Source organism: Pangasianodon hypophthalmus, chromosome 1 (assembly GCF_027358585.1).
Source record: "Pangasianodon hypophthalmus isolate fPanHyp1 chromosome 1, fPanHyp1.pri, whole genome shotgun sequence".
NCBI classification, from domain to species: Eukaryota; Metazoa; Chordata; class Actinopteri; order Siluriformes; family Pangasiidae; genus Pangasianodon; species Pangasianodon hypophthalmus.
The window spans coordinates 16,769,921-16,776,943 of NC_069710.1; the positions used below are offsets into that span (position 1 = coordinate 16,769,921).

Below are 7,023 nucleotides of genomic sequence, written 5' to 3' on the forward strand. Positions count from 1 at the left end.
ACTAAATGTTTGATTTTATGTAACTATTGACCAAGCTGGTGGCAGTCATTAAGTCATCCTCAGTAACTGCCTGGACAGGGTCACATTTAGGCTATTAGTTTGTTTATATTTTGGGAAATAGACCCAACTAAATTCTTAGAAAATATCACAGGAAGTTAAGAATTTGTGTGAGTGGAACTAAAAACAGTCTTGCACATGAATCTCTAGTTGAGACCAAATATGAACTCAAGTGATGTTGCCGAGGCTGAAGAAATGCCAGAGCCAGAATTCAAGATTCAAGAGTTTATCGTCATATGTACAGGGAACAGTCTGTTACACCATACAATGAAATTCTTACTCTGTGAATCCTCCAGCAGCCTATTACATATATTAAGGACATAAGAAAATAATACACACAATACAAAATTACTAATAGTGCAATTCATGGACCATAGTGACAGTTCCAATGTTGTCCAGTGTTTCCATAGGCATGGTGGTAGGATTCATATTTAATTAGGTTTACGCCACTTTGTATTCAAATACAGATATGAATATTGGGAGCACTAAACAGATACAGGTATAAATACAGATAGTGGTACTGTATTACACCCAAGTATGTGTGTATGTTTAATATTTTGTTTTGCTGTCTAAATGCAGCCATGTTAAGTTCAAGAAAAAAAATCCCAGAGGAGACAAAAAAGCATTGCAATAAAACAATACTTAAGAGAATACAGATCAAGACTAATTTTTTTTTTTCCATTTTCATTATTTACAGACACTGCATGGTTACAGATGTTGCACAATTAATAGGTCACTATTTAAATTTAAGCAAATTTGTGATATTGACCATGTTAACTGCTTTGTTAGAAAAGGACAGATTTTCCGAGTCTTATCCCTTCCACTGAAGCACGTGTTCAGATGACATGCTGATGGATTTGGTCTGTGGTCTGTGTGCACACTGTCAAGGGACGTACCAAATACTAAGAAACTCTGAAATTTATGTAAATACGTGTAAGATTCTACTTTTCACTCAAATTATTGCTGATAATATCATTACATAGATCCTGCACTGTCATGTCTATGCATTTCAATCAGAACTATCAAGAGCATGTCTTCAACTTCAATATTATATAAGAAACCCTACTATTTGATTAGTGGTCATTAATAAGCGATACGTTAAGAGTAAGGAGATGTAGTGTACAAGTCAAGCCCATCGACATACTCCCACCCTGATCTCCTGTTTTACAAGAAAATGTCAATATAAAAACAAATGCAATCAAATCATGGTCATGAAGCCATTTCTTGGGCACTTTAAGACTCTACTGGGAAACTGCACTGAGCTATTTGCTTTACAAAAACCAGTCAGAAGATTTAATCCCATGTTATCTTGAGCATCTGGCAGCTAAGGTCCCAAAGTCGCTGTGCCATGTCATCATCCATAGCAGCACTAGAGCAGCTTGCAGGTGCACAGTCACTGCAACAAAGACAGGAGAAAGTCACTATAGGAATGAATTTTATAGTCTCAGGATGAAAATATGACCCTGAAATTATCTACATAAAATATATTATGCTAAGATGTGCCAGTTTTAGCCTTACCTGTAATAGTTGCCACTCTCTGTCTCCAGCTCAGGAGCTACTGCACAGTAGATAGTGGTTTGAGCTCCCTGCACTGCTGTCTTGGTAAAGGGCTTGACCAACCACACAGCTGCCTGTTGGGGTCGACTCAGGTGCCTCCACAGTTCTGTCTGCACAACACCAGGGTGAAGGACATATGTCGTCACACCTGTACCTGTCAGACACAACACAGACATGACTGAGTCGAGCAGACCAAATTAGCATGTGCGCCAAAATAACGCAAACTCATGTTCAGGCTCATACAGGAAACTGCCTGATGAGCTTGTCTTGGCACTCACCCTGTAGTTTTTTGGCTAAGCAGCGAGTGAAGAGCACATTGGCCAGTTTGCTCTGGCTGTAAGCTTTTGATTTATCATAACTCTTCTCACTGTTTATGTCATCCAGATTGATGGTCCCCCACTTATGCGCCATGGATGACACAGTGACGATCCGAGCTGGAGCTGATCTTTTAAGCAGGTCAATTAATAGAAATGTCAGGAGGAAGTGACCTACAAAAGCATGTGGGTCATGAGTGTCAACATATTTGCGGAGTTTATGCCAAATACTAAGGCTTTCCAGCATACAATTCCATTAAACTTACCCATGTGGTTGACTCCGATTTGCATCTCAAAACCATCTGCTGTTTTACCATATGGACATGCCATCACTCCAGCATTGTTAATCAGGATATTGAGCTGCTTCTCCTCTTGGGAAGGAAACATTAAGTCATGATATGGAATATGACAAGCTACAACATTTTATTTAATATAAGATTTAACAAGATATTTATGTCTGGTCATATTTTTGAATCTAAACCTTATATGTAATTTATGTTTTAAAAACAGTATGTTGATTGACATGACAAAGATTGTGAACACAAGACAGAAAATGTTTTGAAGCCTGCAACCGGCAAATCTTTGACATGTTGCATAACATGGTAACAGAAGCTCCAGAAAATCAGCACCTGAATATTGGGTATCATTTGATATTCTGAGCTCTGTTATTGGTAGAGTTTATAAATATTACTTTTCATGGTACAAGTTATTATAAGCATATATTCAATTCTAAAGTATTTCATGTTTATCTGACACTTCCCAAATGTATGTATTATACTGTATTATATTATTCATGCGAGAAGCACATGCCAATGGATTGTGGCACACTTCCGGTGTGTATAACCAATAAAATGCCCTCAATCGCTGTCACGTGAATCTCTCTTCCAAAATAAATAAATAAATAAATAAATAAATAATTTTTAAAAAATTAAAAATGGCACAGACATTCTCCTTCAGGCACCTCTCAGAGGTGAATTTATTGTACAGTGTCCAAAATCCAAAAGATTTTGAGAATAAGAACAAAATATTAGTGGGTAAAAATAATTATTTTTATTATAAATAATAATTTATAATGAATATACAGAGCTGCTCACAATGTCACAACCAACCCTCAACTCATTCTCCTTCAGTTATCAGTCAGAGTAACCATAAAAAAATCAATTAAATCCCATAACATGTATAGACTCAATACCACCATACAGGAAATATGCAAATAATTTATTTCCTTTTTTTAAAAAAATAATAGTATCACTGTAATGATGTATTGTTCAAGGTGTTAGTGGGAATGTGGTCATCGCTAGTTGACTAGTGCGTACACCCATGTAGCCATCTAATGCTACCCCACAAACTCAACTAATGTGTTCGAGTGACAGGGTGGTGAGATTCTTCTCAGATCTTCATTTTGATCGTACTAGAACCCAAGTACCAGACGGTATGATGGCTCATTTATTACTCTGAATACAGAAGTGAAAAACATTGGTGTCACTACAGATTCCGATATATACATATGCAGTGTGGTTATGATAACCTTACTTTATCTAAGAAACTAGGAAATGTACTATTTTCACATGATGGAGGCAAGTTAGGTCATGCCTTCAGTGTCTCTAGGTTTGACCATTGTAATATCCTTCTGGCTGGATGTTAGAGTAGGTGCCTAAACAAGCTCCAGTTAGTCCTAAATGCAGCAGCCAGAGGTTTTATTAGAACTAAATAATTAACCTTATTAGCTGTATCTTATCACTACCAGATGCTATGTCAATGAACCAGCTGGCAATAAAATTTCAAACTGATTACAAACTACTACAGCTGAATTAAAGCCTAAGAAGGTCTTGCCCCATTGTATATGAGTGAACTAATTGCCCATTATGACCTGTTACAGTTAATTTGATCACAAACTGCTGGCTAGATCAGTACCTAGAGCTCTGGTGCTCTGGTTTCCCACACAATCTCAATAGATTTGAGAGATTTGGGAAAAAACATTACTGGTTTGCTCTAGTCTTTGGTACTTGGTAGTAACTGGTGGCGATCTAGTGGTTCGTGGACATAGAATCTGGTGCAGTGACAGTGACAGTGCAGGATCTGCCATCCCAGCAGGGATTGTTGTATCTGTCCTACCTTTAGGCTCTCCCTTTTTAGTTAAGCTGTTAAGTGACCTGACTGAAACCAAACTGAATTTAGCAATCTGTTTGAGATATTTGCTCCTAATTTCTTTGCCTTATTACATACACAATCATGACCTCCTATTTAACTCCTGAATGTTACTATTTGTAATTTGCTAAAAAATTAGCTTGATTGTCAATCCCTGCATGAAATTTTGACTGAACTTTTCTGAACTATTGATGTCCATGTTTTCACATTCAATTATCTGAATATGTTGAACAGTTTTTCTGGGCTTTCAGATAGACTTGAATCCTCATTGCATCTCAAATTTTGAAACAACTCCCTCTGTTAGTCACACTTGTACTCTTCCTACTGTAATCCCACTATCTGATGTCAACCACAGGAAGACTGGTTCCTCTTTTTTTGTATCAGTTCCTCTCAATGTTTTCTTTCTAATGTTATTAAGGAACATTTGTAGCCACTGTTGTCTTCAGCCCCTGATTTATGTGAATCAGACTGACTGTTGTTAAAAGCACTACATATAATTACATTTGAATTAAATACATTTGCTGCTGATTCAGCTGGACCGTTTGCTGCAACGGAAGGTAATAGCACAACAGTGCAGTAAAATCCCCAGGATTATATCAGATCTGGATTGCAGGCACCACCTTTGCCACAGTATTGCTGTGTAGGAGTCCGCTGCTATCAACTGACAAATATAAAACTGACCAAATGCTTCTGAAAATAAGAACCTAAAGCCTGCTGTTAGGAACATTACTGTATGTTCTGCCATATAGAATGAAGAGAAAAATATTTATGTGCAAATATTTAGGGGTGGTGCTTACTTCCTTGCATTACTGGAGGCTTTATAGTTAATTGTGTTAATTGTAACAGAAGTGTTTTAATATGCATACACTCAGAGAGAATACTCGGGATGTCCGATTAATCTAGTTGTCTTACCGCTATTGATATTCTGGGCAAACTCTCTGATGGAGTTGGAATCAGCCAGGTCAAGTTTTTTGCAGACAACATTCGGATTCCCAGAAACTTCAATGATCTCTTTCAGAGCTGCATCAGCTTTCTCCATATCTCTGCAGGCTACGATGACCCGCATACCTGCAAACAGAGACAGAATCGACTTTTAATAACTAGTTTCTACAACTTATTAGTAAAACTTTACTTGAGTGCAAAATACTCGCACACAGATATTTATTAATAGCATTTTAATCATAAGTCTAAAAATCTGCAGATTTCAAATCAGTGATCCACCACTGGGTAAACTCCAACTGCTGCTAAGCTTCAACTGGCACGAGGGAAAAGCACTCCAGTAAATTATAAACCTCTTTTGGCCAAATCAATGGCAGTCTCCTTTCCAATCCCAGTATTAGCGCCAGTAATCACTACAGTCTTGCCATCCAACTTCACAGCAGATGACCATGGTCTAAAAAAGTTCCTGTGAGAAAAAGAAAAGAAAAGAAAAGAAAAAGAAAAGAAAAAAAAGGGGGGGGGGGGAGGTGGGAGGGGGGGTTAAACAGGCTAAATTATGTATTGGAATAAAAAGGTAGATGTATTCGCTGAACAGCTACAATATATTTGTTATAAGGAGCCACTCCCTTCCTGCTTTAAAAGAATTTCTTAATGTCAACAGGGTCTAATAGTCTACAGCCTGAAACTGCCCAGATTTATCACCATACCTCAAGGCTTGCATGATCACGATGACGAGAACGCCGAAAGCGATGAGAGAAGTCAAGCAAGGAAGCAAGCAAACAAACAAACAAACAAACAACAAGCAGTACACTAACTTCTTCGGACTGGGCTGTAAACACTGCGGTTAATGATTGGAGAGGAATTTAGGACGTAATCAGGAAACTAAACGATTCCGTCCCTCTGATTGGCTACTGCGGTTCTCCGGAAATCCAATCATTTTCCTCAAAATTCTCACATGTTAATATCATAGAAATGTAGACTTCTGGGTCTTTGTGTCAAAGATCATGTAAATCACTGGTAAAATACTTGAGTGAAGTTAAGCTAAGGTTTAGTCCACTACCAACAAGGAAGAACGAGCTAAAAGGTTGCGCAACGGACACTTGATTTAAATATCTGAATTCGACAAATCACATTAACAAGAGATTAATGAGAGAGATTCATCTTAAATGGAGGCAATGAAGCGCATGGTTAACTCTCAAAGCACGAGCTGGACTTTGACACACACTCAGGCTGGAATCTGGATCATTTGGATCAGCTTTCGGCTCCCAAACGACTCTTTCGGCTTCTAAACGACTCGTTGGCATTTTTTTCTAAACCGGACAAAGTTTCCGATATTACGACAGGTGATTGTTCTTCTTTGTTTGACTATGGCTGCCTCATATACAGAAATACACTTCTCACCCTTCACTCTAATGAACGGTTCAGATAGATTCACCTAAAAGAGTTGGTTCATAGAGCCGACTCTTTGGCGAACGACACATCACTAGTCCATGTTCCAAGCAGAAACCAAATCAGGAGTCTGAAATCCGAAATGTGGTTGGATTTATTTATTTATTTTTCTTAACTAAAGGCACGGGAGTAGAACTTTAACATGCTGATGTTTGTTTATAAATGGTGTCAATGTTGATCTAATGACTTAAGTTAACTGTAAAAACAGCTAAAAAATAGGAAGATAAAGTCTCAATCTCACTGACACCTTCTATGAGGATTATCTGGGTACTTCCCCTTTTAGCCGCAAGAGGCCAGTAGAGGATTCATTTTTGCTTTTCTTGCCTTTATCCAGTGTTCCCAGGATAACTTTTAACTACAAATTGTTTTGACTTCTCCCCAGTCACTCCAGACAAATCAGAACACCACCATATTCTTCATTCACCTCAGTTATTCAACTGTCAAGAGGAGGCCTCAATTCCAGCATGACTTAAATGAGCAGACCAGCCCTCTCCCTCTCCATTGCAATATAGACTATAGCATTCCATCTTTCTTAAATAAATAAATACAGCTGAGTCTG

General features: G+C 38.0%; 1 protein-coding gene and 1 long non-coding RNA gene across 3 annotated transcripts; one reads left to right on the forward strand and one right to left on the reverse strand.

Annotated features, from left to right (window-relative positions):
* Positions 1–267: 267 nt before the first annotated feature.
* On the reverse strand, positions 268–6,504 carry rdh12l (retinol dehydrogenase 12, like). 2 transcript variants are annotated; one of them, XM_053233315.1, is made up of 7 exons: positions 6,182–6,504; positions 5,369–5,481; positions 4,989–5,144; positions 2,195–2,299; positions 1,893–2,102; positions 1,576–1,768; positions 268–1,453 (listed from the first exon to the last, which is right to left on the reverse strand). In XM_053233315.1, the coding sequence occupies exons 1-7, from the start codon at positions 6,199–6,201 to the stop codon at positions 1,351–1,353; spliced, it is 900 nt and encodes a 299-aa protein (XP_053089290.1). In that variant the 5' UTR covers positions 6,202–6,504; the 3' UTR covers positions 268–1,350. The 2 variants fall into 2 exon arrangements, with proteins under 2 accessions (XP_053089290.1, XP_026782364.1); XM_026926563.3 differs by lacking the exon at positions 6,182–6,504 and adding an exon at positions 5,723–6,150.
* Positions 6,227–7,018, forward strand: LOC117596900 (uncharacterized). Its single transcript, XR_004577891.2, has 2 exons — positions 6,227–6,358; positions 6,847–7,018. It is a non-coding gene; the product is annotated as an uncharacterized LOC117596900 (long non-coding RNA).
* Positions 7,019–7,023: the final 5 nt, after the last annotated feature.